Source organism: Rana temporaria, chromosome 8, assembly GCF_905171775.1.
Source record: "Rana temporaria chromosome 8, aRanTem1.1, whole genome shotgun sequence".
NCBI classification, from domain to species: domain Eukaryota; kingdom Metazoa; phylum Chordata; class Amphibia; order Anura; family Ranidae; genus Rana; species Rana temporaria.
The window spans coordinates 4,785,418-4,803,659 of record NC_053496.1 but is presented as its reverse complement, the minus strand read 5'-3'; the positions used below and the strand labels follow the sequence as shown (position 1 = coordinate 4,803,659).

Sequence of the window (18,242 nt, the reverse complement as noted above, 5' to 3'; positions counted from 1 at the left end):
CAGGAGATGGTCAGAGACTGCAGACATAGTACAGGAGACGGTCAGAGACTGCAGATATAATACAGGGGATGGGCAGAGACTGCAGATATAATACAGGAGATGGTCAGAGACTGCAGATATAATACAGGGGATGGGCAGAGACTGCAGACATAGTACAGGAGACGGTCAGAGACTGCAGATATAATACAGGGGATGGGCAGAGACTGCAGATATAATACAGGAGATGGTCAGAGACTGCAGACATAGTACAGGAGACGGTCAGAGACTGCAGATATAATACAGGGGATGGGCAGAGACTGCAGATATAATACAGGAGATGGTCAGAGACTGCAGATATAATACAGGAGACGGTCAGAGACTGCAGATATAATACAGGAGATGCTCAGAGACTGCCGCTATGGTCTCCGGCTGCTTCGCTCTCCTCCTCTGACAGGAGGAGGGAGGGAGGATGGACTTGGGCAGGAAACACAGCGGCGGCGGCGGCACAGTCTCTCCTCCTCTGATTCGCTCCTGTCAGTTGCCGGCGGAGAGAGCTGCCTCTGGACAAAGACAAGAAAAGGAGGAGGAGGCAGAAGGGGAGCACTCTGGCGCTTCAGCGCCCCCACCTCTGTGGCGTCTGGGTGCCGCGCACCCCGTGCACCCGCCCAGGATCGGCCCTGGTGGCGGGAATCAAGAACACCAAATTTCGATTGGATTTGGATTTTTCTTCAGTTCATTCGCTTCCCATTTTCTTATATGATAAAAAAAAAAAAAAAAAATGAATAACACTTCTTTTTCTATATTCTATTCTATATTCTTCATTTATAGCACAAAGCCAAGTAGCGTGCGTAACAAGCAAGAAAAATGTAGTTACACAAAATGATGAAAATAAAATGAATTGGAGGTTATAAGACGGGATATCTGATGACAACGCCCGGGGTGGGGGAGGGGGAGAGATTTTTTTTCAGTGATAACAAAGGGGGGTCGGGATTTCGGGGCGGGGGAGGGGAGGGAGGTCAGAATAATAAAACAGCTTTACAATGTCTTATCAATGGAGAATCACAAATAAAGGAATCCAGACGCGTGTAACGAGACCACGGGCCACCATAGATAGGATCTGGCGGTCACAACGTCCCTGAGAGACGTTATTAAATGAATAATGAAGATGGTGGAGATCGAAACGCGTCGGTTACATTTCATCTGGTTTCGCTTTGGCGTTTCTAGGAGCTCTTTAGAAAGAAAACACTTTAACCACTTACCGACCCGTCGCACGACTATATACGTCGGCTGCCGCCATAACCCAGGTGTTCATCTCTTCAGGTGGCGGCCCCCGGTTAACGATAATGATGGTCTCTGCGGCGGATTCGCCGCAAGATCACCGTTATCGGCGGCGGGAGCCGCCGATAACGGTGATCTTGCGGCGAATCCGCCGCAGAGACCATCATTATCGTTAACCGGACCGCTACCTGAAGAGGGGGTTCAGCACTCATCATTGGCAGGCCTGATCATTAGGGGCACCGCCCCCTCTACCCACACTGCTCCCTATATGTATAATAGATAGATTCCTGCATTGCCACCCCCTATTCCCTGCGCCCAGCCCCTTTCAGGACACCTGATTAGAGCCATAGGCCCGGATTCTCAGAGGACTTACGACGGCGCAACGCCATGTACGCCGTCGTAAGTCCTCATCCGACCCGTCGTATCTATGCGTCTGATTCTTAGAATCAGTTACGCATAGATATCCATTAGATCCGACAGGCATAAGTCTCTTACGCCGTCGGATCTTAACTGCATATTTTTTTTTGGACCGCTAGGTGGCGCTTCAGTCGAATTCCGCGTCGAGTATGCAAATTAGCTAGATACGCAAATTCCCGAACGTACGCGCGGCCGACGCAGTACAGATACAATGTTTACGTTAGGCTTTTCCCGGCGTAAAGTTGCCCCTGCTATATGAGCCAATGTTAAGTATGGCCGTCGTTCCCGCGTCAAAATTTGAAAAAGTTACGTCGTTTGCGTAAGTCGTCCGTGAATGGGGCTGGACGTCATTTACGTTCACGTCGAAACCAATGACGTCCTTGCGGCGTACTTTGGAGCAATGCACACTGGGAAATTCCACGGACGGTGCATGCGCCGTTCCGCAAAAACGTCAATCACGTCGGGGCACAGTAGTTTAACATAAAACACGCCCCCCTGATCCAAATTTGAATTAGGTGGGCTTACGCCGGCTGATTTACACTACGCCGCCGCAACTTACGGAGCAAGTGCTTTGAGAATACAGCACTTGCCCGTGTAAGTTGCGGAGGCGTAACGTAAATCAGATACGTTACGCCTACCCAAAATTGCGCAGAGATACGAGAATCTGGCCCATAGGCTCTAGCAGGCTTAAAAATAGGGTGGGCTTGTGGCGCAGAGCATTGCGCCATTAGTCCACCCAGGTGTTACAACAGCATATGAATATGCGCTGTTGGAACACTGATCCTCAATCCGGCCAATCAGAAGCAGGGGGGGAGACCTGTTTTCCAATTTGGCCCCCCGAAAAGAGAAGACTCCCGATTGGCCCGCTCAGGAAAAGGGAGGAAACTGAAGCCCTTGCTGACGTGAAGACTCCCGTGGAGAGCAGGAGAACGGGGGGCCGCCGCCGAGCAGGGGAAGCCGCCGGTGAAGCGATGGGGTAAGTGCTACCGACCGCCCCCAACCCCCCCCCAAAAAAAGAAAAAAAAGTAACCACCGGCCACCACTGGCACTCATCATTGACCTCCCCCAGCCAGCCTACATTGTTTCCTCCCAGCAGACCCCTGACTGTTCCTCCGCCCCACAGCCTGATCGATGTGAAGCCAAATACTTACACCAGTTGTAAGAATTTGAATGTAGACAGTTGTGCCGGAACCATCGTGAACTGATTACCGTCCAAGTATCTGCAATAGAAAGAAAAATCATTATTATTTACTATTCAATTATTGAGGCTACACATTATAATATTACACATAACTATGAAAAGATTATGGAGTTCAATGCAAACATAGCACAGGAGTATGCCCCCCTCCCCCTGGATCACACTGCTGCCTTATACACACAATGTTCCGAGTCTCTGCCCCCTTCCCCTGGATCACACTGCTGCCTTATACACACAATGCTCTGGCTCTCTACCCCCCTCCCCCTGGATCACACTGCTGCATTATACACACAATGTTTGGGATCTCTGCCCCCCTTCCCCCTGGATCACACTGCTGCCTTATACACACAATGTTCAGGCCCTCTACCCCCTCCCCCTAGATCACACTGCTGCCTTATACACACAATGCTCCGGCTCTCTGCCCCCCCTGGATCACACTGCTGCCTTATACACACAATGTTCCGGCTCTCTGCCCCCCTCCCCCTGGATCACACTGCTGCCTTATACACACAATGTTCCGGCTCTCTGCCCCCTCCCTCTGGATCACACTGCTGCCTTATACACACAATGCTCCGGCTCTCTGACCCCCTCCCCCTGGATCACACTGCTGCCTTATACACACAATGTTCCGGCTCTCTGCCCCCTCCCTCTGGATCACACTGCTGCCTTATACACACAATGTACCGGCTCTCTGCCCCCTCCCCCTGGATCACACTGCTGCCTTATACACATAATGCTCCGGCTCTCTACCAACTCCTCTCTGGATCACACTGCTGCCTTATACACACAATGTTTGGGATCTCTGCCCCCCTTCCCCTGGATCACACTGCTGCCTTATACACACAATGTTTTGGCTCTCTACCCCCTCCCCCTAGATCACACTGCTGCCTTATACACACAATGCTCTGGCTCTCTACCCCCCTCCCCCTGGATCACACTGCTGCATTATACACACAATGGGCTAGATTCAGATAGGTTATCGGATCTTTAGATTTGATTTAGATTAGATCTGATTTACGATCCGCCGGCGCAAGTTTTTGAGGCAAGTGCTTTATTCAGAAAGCACTTGCCTCTAAAGTTGCGCCGGCGGATCGTAAATCCCCCGGAGGAATTCAAATTCCGCGGCTAGGGTGCTTGTAGAATTTAAATCAGGTGCGTCCCCGCGCCGAACGAACTGCGCATGCGCCATCCGCTAAATTTCCCAGCGTGCATTGCTCCAAATGACGTCGCTAGGACGTCATTGGTTTCGACGTGAACGTAAATTACGGCCATCCATATTCGCGAACGACTTACGCAAACTACGAAAAAAATTCAAAATTCGACCCGGGAACGACGGCCATACTTAACATAGGATACGCCGCATATAGCAGGGGTAACTATCCACCAGGAAAAAGCCGAACGCAAACGACGTAAAAAAAAAAAGCGCCGGGCGGGCGTTCGTTTCTGAATCGGCGGAAATCCTCATTTGCATATTCGTCGCGTGAAAAAAAAAGAAACGCCACCTAGCAGCCGGCCTAGAATTGCAGCCTAAGATCCGACGGTGTAAGTCACTTACACCTGTCGGATCTTAGGGAGATCTATGCGTAACCTGATTCTATGAATCAGTCGCATAGATACGACGGCCGGAACTCAGAGATACGACGGCGTATCAGGAGATACGCCATCGTATCTCTATCTGAATCTGGCCCACTGTTTGGGATCTCTGACCCCCTCCCTCTGGATCACACTGCTGCCTTATACACACAATGCTCCGGCTCTCTATCTACTTCTCTCTGGATCACACTGCTGCCTTATACACACAATGTTCCTGGCTCTTTCCCCTCCTCCCCCTGGATCACACTGCTGCCTTATACACATAATGTACCGTTTCTCTGCCCCCCTCCCCCTGGATCACACTGCTGCCTTATACACACAATGCTCGGTCTCTCTACCTACTTCCCTCTGGATCACACTGCTGCCTTATAAACACAATGTCCTGGCTCTTTGCCACCCTCCCCCTGGATCACACTGCTGCCTTATACACAAAATGTTTTGGACCTCATCCCCCCTCCCACTGGATCATACTGCTGCCTTATACACACAATGTACCGTCTCTCTGCCCCCATTCCCCTGTCTCAGGTAGGCTTCATTCCCGTCCCTTATGTAAAAAAGTTCAAATCTTTGGGGAGCTCAAAAAAATATTTTAACTTGTAAACAACAGTTCTCAAAAAGAGGCTCGGTCCTAAAGCACATTTAACGCCCGCCAAACGCGCACAGGGCATTTTTAACGCTTGCTAAATGCGCGTCGGAAAACGTGCATTAATTCTATAGGCTTGCTTGTTCAGCGTCAGTATTTTAGGCAAGCGCGTGAACAAGGCCTTTCTCTGGTTTTTATGACCCCCCCCCCCCCACTCCTCGTCGTAACTCAGAGCTCCTCATAATAAAAAGTTATTGGAAATCGGCATTCCGGCGCGCTCTTTGTATCGGCGTGTTGCGGCATATATTACACAAGTTGGCCTTCGCTGGATATCTTCTTAATAACTATTCCCTGTTGCTCCTCTGCTGGTAATCAAATTCAAACATTCGTTCTCCAACTGTCATTTTCCACCTACTGGCGGCGGCTGAGCGAGGAGGACAAAGAACTGTTATTTTTCCTTCCGATGAATGATAAATGGAGGAGATTATACGCAGGAAGAGCAACATGAGAGGGAACCGGATCTCATCCCTCCGCATCAGTATGGGATATGAGCCCCATCAGTGGCGGCTGGTGCTCAAAACTTTTCGGGGGCGCAAACAAATTGAAAAACTCAGAAAAAAAACCACCCATTAATTGCAGCCTCACTGTGCCCATGAAACGCAGCCACTGTGCCCATCAGACGCAGCCAATATAGCCAGTGCTGCCAATGTAACATCAAACGCAGCCACTGTGTCCATCAAACGCAGCCACTGTGCCCATCAAACGCAGCCACACTGTGCCCACAGCCACTATAGCCAGTGCTGCCAATGTAACATCAAACGCAGCCACTGTGCCCGTCAAATTCAGCCACTGTGCCCATCAAATGCAGCCACTGTGCCCATCAAACAAAGCCAATGTGCCCATCAAACAAAGCCAATGTGCCCATCAAACGCAGCCAATATAGCCAGTGCTGCCAATGTAACATCAAACGCAGCCACTGTGCCCATCAAACGCAGCCACACTGTGCCCATCAAACGCAGCCACTATAGCCAGTGCTGCCAATGTAACATCAAACGCAGCCACTGTGCCCATCAAACGCAGCCACTGTGCCCATCAAACGCTGCCACTGTCCCCATCAAATGCAGCCACTGTCCCCATCAAATGCAGCCACTGTCCCCATCAAATGCAGCCACTGTGCCCATCAAATGCAGCCACTGTGCCCATCAAACAAAGCCAATGTGCCCATCAAACAAAGCCACTGTGCCCATCAAACGCAGCCACTGTGCCCATCAAACGCAGCCACTATAGCCAGTGCTGCCAATGTAACATCAAACGCAGCCACTGTGCCCATCAAACGCAGCCACTGTGCCCATCAAACGCTGCCACTGTCCCCATCAAATGCAGCTACTGTGCCCATCAAACGCAGCCACTGTGCCCATCAAATGCAGCCACTGTGCCCATCAAATGCAGTCACTGTGCCCATTAAACGCAGCCACTGTGCCCATCAAACGCAGCCAATATAGCCAGTGCTGCCAATGTAACGTCAAACGCTGCCGGAACGCTTGCTACCACGAGGTGGCAATTTGAAGGGGACGTACCTGTACGCCCTTTTGCCTGTCCGTGCCATTTTGCTGACGTATATCAGCGTGCGCTGGTCGGCAAGTGGTTAAAGTTCATGTGTGTGTAAAAGCAGGTGTCCCAAAACTTTTGGTAATATAGTGTATATACCTTATTCATCATCCCTTATTCAAAACCAGCATGTAGCTTGTGGTTGGAGGCGGGACCCCTGTGTTACCTGTAGCTCAGCTTTAAGTAATTCCTGATCGGAATTCTTCTTATGGGGAGGGACTCAAAAACGATTGGCTGGATTGGCATGACAACCAGGCAGCTAGCATTTAGCACCAACGGCCACCTACATCTTTCCATTGGCACAGGTTTCCTTTATAGGATACTTACAGCTCGGTGACGTTCTTCGGGATTCCCTTGGGCAGGGACAAGAGGTGTTTGTTGCTGCAGCGGACGACGGTGTCCAGACAGGTGCATTCCTGGGGGCACAGGGGCTGCGGAGCGCAACTCAGCTCCTCCTGACCTGTCAAATAAAAGACAGAGAGACGTTACAGGGCCTCTTTGTTTTTAGATCTGGAGGAAGTAAGGAAGACCTAGAAACTCTGTGGAAGTTTTTATTGCTGCCCCTTTCCTCCCTATGTACTGTAGACCGGCGTTTCCCAACCGGGGTGTCACACAAAGCCTGCGGGGCAGGGGTGTCGCTAGGTGGCAAAAAGACCAGGGGCTTCAGCCCGAAGTCCAGGGCCGGAAAGCGGGTGGGGGAGGTGTATGTGACGCGTGCTTTTTTTGGCTGGCCCGTGACCTATATACACTGACCTACCTAACCTACCTACACTGACGGTAGTGACCAATATACACTGACCTACCCACACTGACAGTAGTGACCTGACCTATATACACTGACGGTAGTGACCTACATATACTGACCTACCTACACTGACAGTAGTGACCAATATACACTGACCTACCTACACTGACAGTAGTGACCTGACCTATATACACTGACCTACCTAACCTACCTACACTGACCTACCTACACTGATTACCATATAGTGACCTATATACACTGACCTACCTACACTGACAGTAGTGACCTGACCTATATACAATGACCTACCTAACCTACCTACACTGACCTACCTACACTGACGGTAGTGACCTATATACACTGACCTACCTACACTGACAGTAGTGACCAATATACACTGACCTACCTACACTGACGGTAGTGACCTATATACACTGACCTACCTATACTGACGGTAGTGACCTATATACACTGACCTACCTACACTGATGGAAGTGACCTGACCTATATACACTGACAGTATTGACCTATGTACACTGACCTACCTACAGTGACCTACCTGACATACACTGACCTACCCACACTGACGGTAGTGACTTGACCTATATACACTGACCTATATACACTGACGGTATTGACCTATATACATTGACCTACCTACACGGACCTACCTGACATACACCGACCTACCTACACTGACGGTAGTGACCTGACCTATATACACTGACCTACCTACACTGACGGTAGTGACCTGACCTATATACACTGACCTACCTACACTGACGGTAGTGACCTGACCTATATACACTGACCGACCTACACTGACCTATATACATACACATTACACTGTCTCTGACCTACCTCAGCTCAGCGGTGTCACAGCAGGCATCATTCCGGCGTCAGAGGAGGAGCCATGGAGCTGAGGAGCCGAGCAGAGATGTGGCATGGCGGCCGCATTGTAATTCCCGTCTTTTGGAGCCTACAGCGCCTATGATGGATGTCCTGCAGCGCAGCATTGGACCAGTGGGACGTCCATCATAGGCGCAACGCAGCGCAGGCTCCAGAAGGGGCGACCTGCTGCTATGGCACTCGGCAGGACTCGGCGGCGCTCGGGATCAGATCGCTCCCGGCGCTAGCCGCTCGGCTCGGGGCTAACAACAGAGAGCCTGCACGCCTGAGACTCTGGGCTTTTCAGGGACCCATTCGGGGCTCCAGCCACCCAAGCCCGGGCCTCCCGACGCCCCTGCCTCAGGGGTGCCACAGCAAAGGGTAAACAAACTCACTATATGTTATTTGCTTTGATATATATGATATATGGCACTGACAGGTGGCTGGCACTGATAGATGGCACCGACAGGTGACTGGCACTGATATATGGCACTTATGGGCATTGGGCACTGATAGGTGACATTTATGGGCACTGATGGGGGGGGCACTGATATGCCATTAGCGAAGGCTGCCTGCGACACCCATCTTAATACTCCCTGCACTCGGCCACATTAAAACCAGCATCGGCCATCTTGTTACACCCAGCCCGAACTATATGGGCTGGGTGTAACAAGATGTCCGCCGCTGGCATACTGCGGCCGAGTGCTGGGTGGACCAAGATGGGCGTCGGGATTTTCAAGCACTGACGGCAACACGGAGCGTCACTTCCGTTACCGAATGTGACGGCTCCGGTCGCCGATTCCGACGGATGATGCGCTGCTGCGCCCTGCACTCTGCACCCCTGCCAGGTTACCTGCTTGAGGACTCACTCAAAGCTCCGCCCTCGCTCCGCCCGCTGACTTCCTGTTGCACACCACCTCTCTCCCATCCAAGGTATCGGCTAAGGCATCGGGAGCATTTGTGCGAGTACAAGTACTCACGCAAATGCTCTGTATCAGTTCCGATTCTGGTATCGGTATTGGGTCAACCCTACTGTTTACGGCACGGCTCTGAAGGAACGCCATGGGTATGCTGTTCCTTCAGTGCGCATGCGCCGGCGCATGTAAAACGATGCATGTAAAAATCATACAAGGGAGTTTACTCCCACTTTAATGCACAGCGGCTTAATATACCCGGCAACAAACCTTCTTCGCATCTGAAGTCGGGGAAGGCCACATCTTGCAGCGGGATCTGGCGCAGGAAGTCCGGGTTCTGGCAGCGAGGGTTTCCCGTTACGATCTTCCTCCTCCTCAGCCAATCCCCGAGCCAGGCCAGCTGGCAGTTGCAGTTGAAAGGATTGGCCAGCAGGTTTCTGTAAAGATATAAAGCTCTGCGTTAATGTAGAACTGGAAATGAATAATTTATTAATCTGGATAAAAAAAAAAGAAAGAAAGGTGCAGAGTCTTCCTACGTAAAGGATTTTTAATTACGTGTTCATAATTAAAACTCATTGTAAGATCCTGTTCCTGATCCTGTTCCTGCAATTTAGCTGTGTGGATGAGGCTTCACACCTATTTCAGGTCTTCCTGCTTGCTCTGATTCTCTCCTGAGGCTGACTGCTATTTAAAGCGGAGTTCCGGCCACAATTTCACTTTTTAAATATAAATACCCCTGTAATACACAAGCTTAATGTATTCTAGTAAAGTTAGTCTGTAAACTAAGGTCCGTTTTGTTAGGTTGTTACAGCATTTAGACACTTTATAAAATAGAAATTGACTGGGGCCATCTTAAGTGTGGGCATCATGAAGCCAGACTGTATGACTTCCTGGATTTCAGCCTTTCAGATCTCGCACATGCTCAGTGCTGCACAAGCAGTGTCAGATCAGGTTTCAGCACCTGTGCTGTCCAAGTCACATGATTCTTTGAGACTGGGGAGTGCACAGACTCCTGGAAAGTTACACCCACTACATTCCCAGGAGTCTGTGCGGTGTAGGTTAGGAAGCATTAAGCACCTAGGTGCAGGAAGTGGGGAGATTAACTATTCTGCCTAGCAACAACACTTTGAAGGCATCTAAAAAAAAAAAAATTTTTCGTAAAGGACTAATGACATTTTTTTTAAAACTACTGATGTAATGTTATATTTATGGGTGGAACTCCACTTTAACTGGTGATGGGGGGGGGGGGGGGGGGTTGTCTGTATACATAGACCCCCTGACAAAGAAATGACCAGTCTATAATTGTATTGGTCGGTGAGAGACAGAATAACAACAAAAACATCCAGAAAAACGCATTTCACAAAAGTTATAAATTGATTTGCATTTTAATGAGTCAAATAAGTATTTGATCCCCGATCAACCAGCAAGATTTCTGGCTCCCAGGTGTCTTCTATAGGGGTAACGAGCTTAAAGGTAGTGCTCCTAATCTCAGCTTGTTACCTGTATAAAAGACATCTGTCCACAGAAGCAATCGGATTCCAATCTCTCCACCATTGCCAAGACCAAAGAGCTGTCCAAGGATGTCGGGGAGAAGACTGTAGATCTACACAAGGCTGGAATGGGCTACAAGACCATCGCCAAGCAGCTTGGTGAGAGGAGACAACAGTTGGTGGGATTTTTCACAAATGGAAGAAACACAAAATAACGGTCACTCTACCTCGGTCTGGGGCTCCATACAAGATCTCACCTCGTGGAGGTTCAATGATCAGAAGAACGGTGAAGAATCAGCCCAGGAGAATCTTGTCAATGATCTCAGTTGGGACCAAAGTCACCATGAAAACAATCGGTAACGCACTACACCGGGAAGGACTGAAATCCTGCAGCCCCCGCAAGGTCCCCCTGATCAGGAAATCACATGTACAGCCCGTCCGAAGACTGATAATGAAGATCTGAATGATTCAGAGGAGAACTGGGGGAAAGTGTTGTGGTCAGATGAGACCAAAATCGAGGTCTTTGACAACAACACAACTCGCCATGTTTGGAGAAGGAGGAATGCTTCCTATAACCCCAAGAACACCATCCCCCACACTCATACATGGAGAACACCATCCCCCACACTCATACATGGAGAACACCGTCCCCCACCATCATACATGGAGAACACCGTCCCCCCACCATCATACATGGAGAACACCGTCCCCCCACTATCATACATGGAGAACACCGTCCCCCACCGTCATACATGGAGAACACCATCCCCCACCATCATACATGGAGAACACCGTCCCCCACCGTCATACATGGAGAACACCGTCCCCCACCGTCATACATGGAGAACACCGCCCCCCACCGTCATCCATGGAGAACACCATCCCCCGCACTCATACATGGAGAACACCATCCCCCACTGTCATACATGGAGAACACCATCCCCCACCATCATACATGGAGAACACCGTCCCCCCACCATCATACATGGAGAACACCGTGCCCCACCGTCATACATGGAGAACACCATCCCCCACCATCATACATGGAGAACACCATCCCCCACCATCATCCATGGAGAACACCGTCCCCCACCATGATCCATGGAGAACACCGTCCCCCACCATCATCCATGGAGAACACCGTCCCCCACCGTCATACATGGAGGGGGAAACATTATGCTTTGGGGGTGTTCTTCTGCTAAGGGGACAGGACAACTTCACCGCATCAAAGGGACGACGGACGGGGCCATGTACCATCAAATCTTGGGTGAGAACCTCCTTCGCTCAACCAGGGCAATGAAAATGGGTCGTAGATGGGTATTCCAGCATGAAAATGACCCAAAAACACACGGCCAAGGCAACGAAGGAGTGTCTCAAGAAGAAGCACATTAAGATCCCGGAGTGGCCTAGCCAGTGTCCAGACCTTCATCCCATAGAAAATATGTGGAGGTTCGAGTTACCAAACGTCAGCCTGGAAACCTTAAAGACTTATAGAAGATCTGCAAAGAGGACAAAATCCCTCCTGAGATGTGTGAGAACCTGGAGGCCAACTCCAAGAAACGTCTGACCTCTGTGATCGCCAACAAGGGTTTCTCCACCAACTACTAAGTCGTGTTTTGCAAAGGGTTCACATACTTATTTCACTCATTAAAATGCCAATCAATTTGTGACTTTTTGGAAATGCGTTTTTGTGGATATTTTTGTTCCACTTTAAGGGTCATATGGCTATAAAAAGATGGCAAACAAGACCATCCTTCAAAGAACACTCACTTGACTAATCTATGAAAACTCTAGCAAAGAGCGGGGTCCTATGTTGCCTACTCAGCTAATCCCATTCCAGGTACGATTCTCAATACCCAACTTCTACCCTTCTTACCACCAACTTGCGTCTACTTACAGTGTGGAGAGAGACTGCAGCGTGTCAAAGGCTCCCGGAGTGATTGTGCTGATCTGATTGTCGTAGAGGGACAAGAGGCGGACATTCCTGAGGCCGGTGAAGCTATCATTGTGCACGCAGCTGACCCGGTTATTTCTGAGCATCCTGTGAAGCAGAAACCACATGCACAGCAATGAGCTTACATTTTGTGAATGACCTGGTTTGTAAATTGAATTGACAGCGAAATCCAGCCTCAACCAGAAACAAATTAGCCACTGCGTACGATGTTCATTCATGTGCAGTCCTGCCGTGCGGACATTTTATGAGTTTAACCCACAACTGTCCAGTAATGTCTATTAGTGGTTAGTCACTTTCAACTTGACTTGTTCCGTAATGTAGAACACATTTATTCAGGCCACTTCTTGGGTTTTAATTGTCCCAGACACTTCTTGGGTTGTAATTGTCCAGGCCACTTCTTGGGTTGTAATTGTCCCAGACACTTCTTGGGTTGTAATTGTCCAGGCCACTTCTTGGGTTGTAATTGTCCAAGACACTTCTTGGGTTGTAATTGTCCAAGACACTTCTTGGGTTGTAATGGTCCCAGACACTTCTTGAGTTGTAATTGTCCAAGACACTTCTTGGGTTGTAATGGTCCAAGACTCTTCTTGTTGTTCTGTAATGTTGAAGACACTTCATAGCGTATCCAAGCCACTTCTTCAGTTTTAATGAAGACGTAGCTTGGACAATTAAAAACCGTATAAGTTGTTTGGGCAATTAGTTCTAATGGTCTTGGTCAATTAGAACGGAAGAAGTGGCTTGGATAAGGTATGAAGTGTCTTCAAAATTACAGAACAACAAGAAGTGGCTTAGGACAATTACAACCAAAGAAGTGGCTTGGACAATTAGTACTAGCGGTCCAAGCCACCTCTTCATTAGAACTGAAGAAGTGGTTTGGATAAGCTATGAAGTGTCTTCAACATGACAGAACAACAAGAAGTGGCTTGGACAATTGGAACTGTTTAAGGTGTTTGGACAATTAGGTCTAATGGTCCAAGCCACCTCTTCATTAGAATAGAAGAAGTGGTTTGGATACACTATGAAGTGTCTTCAACATGACAGAAGAACAAGAAGTGGCTTGGACAATTACAACCTAAGAAGTGGCTTGGACAATTACAACCTAAGAAGTGGCTTGGACAATTACAACCTAAGAAGTGGCTTGGACAATTGGAACTGTAAAAGTTGTTTGGACATTATGGGCTAATGGTCCAAGTCACCTCTTCATTAGAACTGAAGAAGTGAGTTAGATAAGCTATGAAGCATCTTCAACATGACAGCACAACAAGAAGTGGCTTGGACAATTACAACCCAAGAAGTGGCTTGGACAATTAGAGGTTAAGAATGGGCTTGCTCAATTAGAACTGAAGAAGTGGGTTGGATTAGCTATGAAGTGTCTTCAACATGACAGAACAACAAGAAGTGACTTGGACAATTGAAACTGTTTAAAGTGTTTGGACAATTAGTACTAATGGTCCAAGCCACCTCTTCATTAGAACTGAAGAAGTGGTTTGGATAAGCTATGAAGTGTCTTCAACATGATAGAACAACAAGAAGTGGCTTGGACAAATACAATCCAAGAAGTGGCCTGGACAATTAGAGGTAATGAATGGGCTTGGTCAATTAGAACTGATGAAGAGGGTTGGATAAGCTATGAAGCATCTAAAACTTGACATAACAACAAGAAGTGGCTTGGACAATTGGAACTGTTTAAGGTGTTTGGACAATTAGGTCTAATGGTCCAAGCCACCTCTTCATTAGAATAGAAGAAGTGGTTTGGATACACTATGAAGTGTCTTCAACATGACAGAACAACAAGAAGTGGCTTGGACAATTAAAACCTAAGAAGTGACTTGGACAATTGGAACTGTAAAAGTTTTCTGGACATTATGGGCTAATGGTCCAAGTCACCTCTTCATTAGAACTGGAGAAGTGAGTTAGATAAGCTATGAAGCATCTTCAACATGACAGCACAACAAGAAGTGGCTTGGACAATTACAACCCAAGAAGTGGCTTGGACAATTAGAGGTTAAGAATGGGCTTGCTCAATTAGAACCAAAGAAGTGGGTTGGATTAGCTATGAAGTGTCTTCAACATTGCAGAACAACAAGAAGTGACTTGGACAACTGGAACTGTTTACGTTGTTTGGGCAATTAGTACTAATGGTCCAAGCCACCTCTTCATTAGAACTAAAGAAGTGGGTTAGATAAGCTATAAAGTGTCTTCAACATGACAGCACAACAAGAAGTGGCTTGGACAATTACAACCCAAGAAGTGGCCTGGACAATTAGAGGTTAAGAATGGGCTTGGTCAATTAGAACTGAAGAAGTGGCTTGGATATGCTATGAAGTGTCTTCAACATGACAGAACCTCAAGAAGTGGCTTGGACAACTGGAACTGTAAAAGTTGCTTGGACAATTAGGTCTAATGGCCCAAGCCATCTCTTCATCAGAACTGAAGAAGTGGCTTGGATACGCTATGAACATTTCAGAACCACAAGAAGTGGCTTAGGACAATTACAACCCAAGAAGTGGCTTAGGACAATTACAACCCAAGAAGTGGCTTTGGACCTGCAGTTGATGTCATTCAGAACTGCAGTTAGTTGACTTTCTGGCTATGCAACCCCAAAGACTTGTATGTAGAGGTTTTTTTTCTCTCAGAGAATAGGTGCAGAAACTTCCCCTTTCCGAGTCACCCCTTTTCTTTGCCCCCCACCCACCTCCAAGCACCATTACGTAGTTCTACCCCCTACACACCTCCCAGTAGTGCCCTTTTAGAGACTACAGAATCACATATCATTTTGTGGTACTAAATAACTTGTATGGAATTTGGTAACGATAGCAAGAAATGCAGTAAAATAGATCCCTTGCAGCCAGTTACAATAGGGCCCCTCCGCCAGCAACAATAGATCCCCCTAACAATAATGGACAACCCACCCAAAAATTTCCCCCCTAGCAGCAATAGGCTCCCGGCAGCAACAACTGATCTCTCAGCACCAATAGACTCTCTGTCAACCAGCAACAATAGACCCCCTCCCTCAACAGTAGATCTCTCCCAGCAACAACTGACCCCCCCAGCAATATAAAACCCACCCCCGGCAACAGTAGATCCCCCACTAGCAAACATAGACCTCTTCAGCAACCAGGGCTGGTACAAGGATTTTTGACACCCTAGGCAAAACCTAATTTTGCCGCCCCCCGGCCCCACCCCTGACTCCACCCCCTTTGCCCTGCCCATGTATACCCCACCTTTTTAATGAAGCGGCCATCAAATGCAGCCCACTCCAGCACCCCTTGCCATTACATCCAGTCAGTGTTGGAGGTTCCAGAACTGCTTTGCCCCCCCCCCCGCGTTCCCGCTGAAAAAAGCCCAGCTTGTATGGTAATATAAACCCCACTTGAAGCCCGTCGGCACAGGGCCCTTAATGTTTATAAGGAAGAAATAATATTTCTCTACTCACAGGGTCCTCAGCCCTTCCAGACCGCGGAACATGGCAGAACGCACTGACTCCATGTGATTGGCTGTCAGGTGTATTTCGCTTACTGCCGTTGCTCCTTCGAAAGCTCCATCTTCAATCTCGGTGATCTTGTTGTTGCTCAGGTTGCTGGAAGACACGTTTACACAAAAGATGGAATTAAAGGAGGTCTGTACTGGGGAGGGGGTCTCAGAAAACCCCATGAAGCTTTAATGAATTTGTCACAAAAGGGGTACCAAGATGGTAACTTGTAGGCCGGACTTTAAAGGCACAATGAACAATGGAGACTATAAAAAAATATTACAATATTTATTGAAAATAACACACGGTACATAGAAAGCATTAGGAAGAATTAAAAAAAAACATATATAAATAATATATGATAAAGAGTAAACCCCTGTGCGTCAACGTGTTTCGCTGCTAAGCTTCATCAGGACACATTCAGGGATCGTAGGAAAAGGAAAGAAACGGGTCTCACTGTCTAGAATTTGTCACAAAGTATTAGTAGAGAATATTAGTAAGCTGCTATAAGCTCCCAACGTATAGCCATTCGTTCTATCACAAGTATTTGTAAATGAGGTACAAACTACAATAGCTTACAATAGACATATCAGATGACCACATCTAGAAGGTTACACATACACAGCCTTTACACACACATGAACTTTAATGGCCTCCCCAGTCTTAGTCCGTAGGGTTCAATATTGAGTTGGCCCCGCCCTTTGCAGCTATAACAGCTTCAACTCTTCTGGGAAGGCCGTCCACAAGGTTTAGGAGGGTGTCTATGGGGAATGTTTGACCACCCCCAAATGTGCTTCTGTATAAACGGTCAAACATTCCCATAGAAACACCCCTAAACCTTGTGGACGGCCTTCCCAGAAGAGTTGAAGCTGTTATACTATCCAAGGTAGGGTGTGCTCTGAGCTTGGGTGGGGTGGGGGTAAAGGTGAGGAAAGCCAAGGCATTCCTATGGCTAGGCTTCATAGAGAAAGAACATAGTCTACAGGTATGGCATCTACAGTAGTCAACATTTGATAAGTTGGTGGAGTGATAGGTTTCCCTAGAGATCCGGATGGTACTATCAAAGGAAGGGTGTGCTCTGAGCTCTCGGGGTTAAAGATGAGGAAAGCCAAGGCAAAGCTATGACTGGGTTTCAGTGGGAAAGAAACTAGTCTACAGGTATGGCATCTACTGGAGTTAACAATTGATAAGTTGGTGGAGCAAAAGGTTTCCCTATAGATGTGGATGGTACTACCCAAGGTAGGGTGTTCTCTGAGCTTGGGTGGGGCAGTAGTAAAGGTGAGGAAAGCCAAGGTAATCCTATGGCTATGCTTCTTAGAGAAAGAACATAGTCTACAGGTATGGCATCTACAGAAGTCAACATTTGATAAGTTGGTGGAGCGGAAGGTTTCCCCTAGAGATCTGGATGGTTCTACCCAAGGCATGTGTGTTCTGAGCTCGGGGGTTAAAGGTGAGGAAAGCCAAGGCAAAGCTATGACTGAGTTTCAACAGGAAAGAAACTAGTCTACAGGTCAGAGATCTACAGGAGTCAACAATTGATATGTTGGTGGAGCAAAAGGTTTCCCTATAGATGTGGTTGGTACTACCCAAGTTAGGATGTTCTCTGAGCTTGGGTGGGGCAGTAGTAAAGGTGAGGAAAGCCAAGGTAATCCTATGGCTAGGCTTCATAGAGAAAGAACATAGTCTACAGGTATGGCATCTACAGAAGTCAACATTTGATAAGCTGGTGGAGCGGAAGGTTTCCCCTAGAGATCTGGATGGTTCTACCCAAGGCAGGGTGTGTTCTGAGCTCGGGGGTTAAAGGTGAGGAAAGCCAAGGCAAAGTTATGACTGGGTTTCAGCGGGAAAGAACCTAGTCTACAGGTCGGGCATCTACAGGAGTAAACAATTGACACGTTGGTGGAGAAAAAGGTTTCCCTATAGATATGGATGATACTACCCAAGGTAAGGTGTGCTCCGAGCTCCAGGGTTACATGTGAGGAAAACCAAAGCAAACCTATGGCTAGGCTTCATAGAGAAAGAACATAGTCTACAGCAGGGTTTCTCAACCAGGGTTCCGTGGAACATTAGGGTTCCTCCAGAGATTGCTAGGGGTTCTTCGAGCAATCAGCAATTTCTTCCTC

At 48.1% G+C, this 18,242-nt stretch overlaps 1 protein-coding gene across 1 annotated transcript in view; it reads right to left on the bottom strand.

Annotated features, from left to right (window-relative positions):
- SLIT1 (slit guidance ligand 1) overlaps window positions 1-18,242 on the bottom strand; it is a 354,779-nt gene that overhangs the window by 77,430 nt on the left and 259,107 nt on the right. Inside the window, exons 18-22 of the mRNA XM_040321566.1 lie at window positions 16,084-16,227; window positions 12,591-12,734; window positions 9,474-9,640; window positions 6,984-7,116; window positions 2,826-2,894 (exon numbers count right to left, since the gene is read on the bottom strand). Coding sequence (XP_040177500.1) covers window positions 2,826-2,894; window positions 6,984-7,116; window positions 9,474-9,640; window positions 12,591-12,734; window positions 16,084-16,227 — 657 coding nt within the window. The remainder of the gene's footprint in view (window positions 1-2,825; window positions 2,895-6,983; window positions 7,117-9,473; window positions 9,641-12,590; window positions 12,735-16,083; window positions 16,228-18,242) is intronic.